The sequence below is a fragment of the Austrofundulus limnaeus genome, unplaced genomic scaffold, assembly GCF_001266775.1.
Source record: "Austrofundulus limnaeus strain Quisiro unplaced genomic scaffold, Austrofundulus_limnaeus-1.0 Scaffold2023, whole genome shotgun sequence".
In the NCBI taxonomy this organism is placed as follows: Eukaryota; Metazoa; Chordata; class Actinopteri; order Cyprinodontiformes; family Rivulidae; genus Austrofundulus; species Austrofundulus limnaeus.
This window is the reverse complement of record NW_013954425.1, coordinates 4,152-5,378: the sequence shown is the minus strand read 5'-3', so window position 1 is coordinate 5,378 and position 1,227 is coordinate 4,152. Positions and strand designations below refer to the sequence as shown.

The window sequence follows — 1,227 nt, the reverse complement described above, 5'->3', positions numbered from 1 at the left end:
TAAAAAGTATAAAACTTACAAATATGAAAAGAAATAACCACCCTTTTCAAATGAGATGAAGTTTTTCTTATAAAAATGGTTAAAACAAGTGGTAGACATGGAGAAGTAGTTGCATAAAAAAAGAAACTGTAAACAGAAAAACAGTTTGAATGCTGACACAGATTATCATAAATACTGCTTACAGTTTGGCCATCTTTTCCTTTCCCTGGTGGTCCAGGAGGGCCGGTGAAACCAGGCTCTCCTGGTTGACCTTGTGGGCCTGACTGTCCTGGTTTCCCTGTGTCACCCTAAAAAACACAATAAAAAAGGGAAAAGATGCAGAGTAAATGTGATAAAGGCTGCAAAGGCAAACCCAGCTGATGATTGTAGCGAGAGAGACAGAGAGAAAGAGCTTGTATTTATCATTTATACTTTCACACAAGGTTCAGGTACAAAGGAGTTTTTGTCCAGTGTTTGCTAGTCAGAAAGTATACCTTTAACACAAAATAAAACAAAAGACTATAAGCTATATGTTGTCTTTATATATATTGTTTTTTGTGCAATAAAGCTATCAGCAATGCTGTTTGTTTTTCATTGAGATTAATTAGAAGAAAAAAATCAACATGTTTACTCACACTCATAAAGTGTGCAGTAACTGTAAGTTCATTAATAAGAAAATAACCCTGGAGTTGTTTTGCTGCATCTAAAAGCAAAGGTTTGCTGCAGCAGGGTATGAGTATTATTTACAGACTAAATATAAGAATTATTTTACATGTGGAGTTAGCCATTGAGCTGAATGAATAATGACAAACAGCAGCTTAAAAACATTACTGCCTACTTTGCTTTGATAATACTGCCCACACAGCGGGGACACAAGTTTGCTCTAAACAGTGGAAGGCCCTGTTGTTTATTTACATGATTGTTATTATTTTTATGCAAACCGGAAGCTTTTTCAACCATGTTCTAGTGGGCTGAACATTATGAAACTGGGCAGTTACATAGAACTAGCGTAAATATGGGGAGGTGCAAAGATCCAGATGTGAGCGTGGCAAACTGGCTCTCTAGCACCCTCTAAACATCAGCCACATATGTACATTAGTCCAATACGGACAAAAATATCTCTTGGCACCATGTTCTAAAACCTACAGGAAGTTGGCCATTTTGAAAAAATTTCTAATTTTGGCAAATCTCACATATCACACCAAAAGCTTTCTTCTTATTAGGGCCAGAGCACTATTATTATTATTA

The 1,227-nt window shown here is 36.2% G+C and overlaps 1 protein-coding gene across 1 annotated transcript in view; it reads right to left on the bottom strand.

Moving 5' to 3' along the window:
* The window catches only part of LOC106536904 (collagen alpha-1(XXII) chain), a gene marked incomplete at both ends in the record, with an annotated part of 25,430 nt that overhangs the window by 22,959 nt on the left and 1,244 nt on the right, over positions 1-1,227 (bottom strand). Inside the window, 1 exon segment of the mRNA XM_014034246.1 lies at positions 183-287. Within this exon segment, the coding sequence (XP_013889700.1) occupies positions 183-287 (105 nt within the window).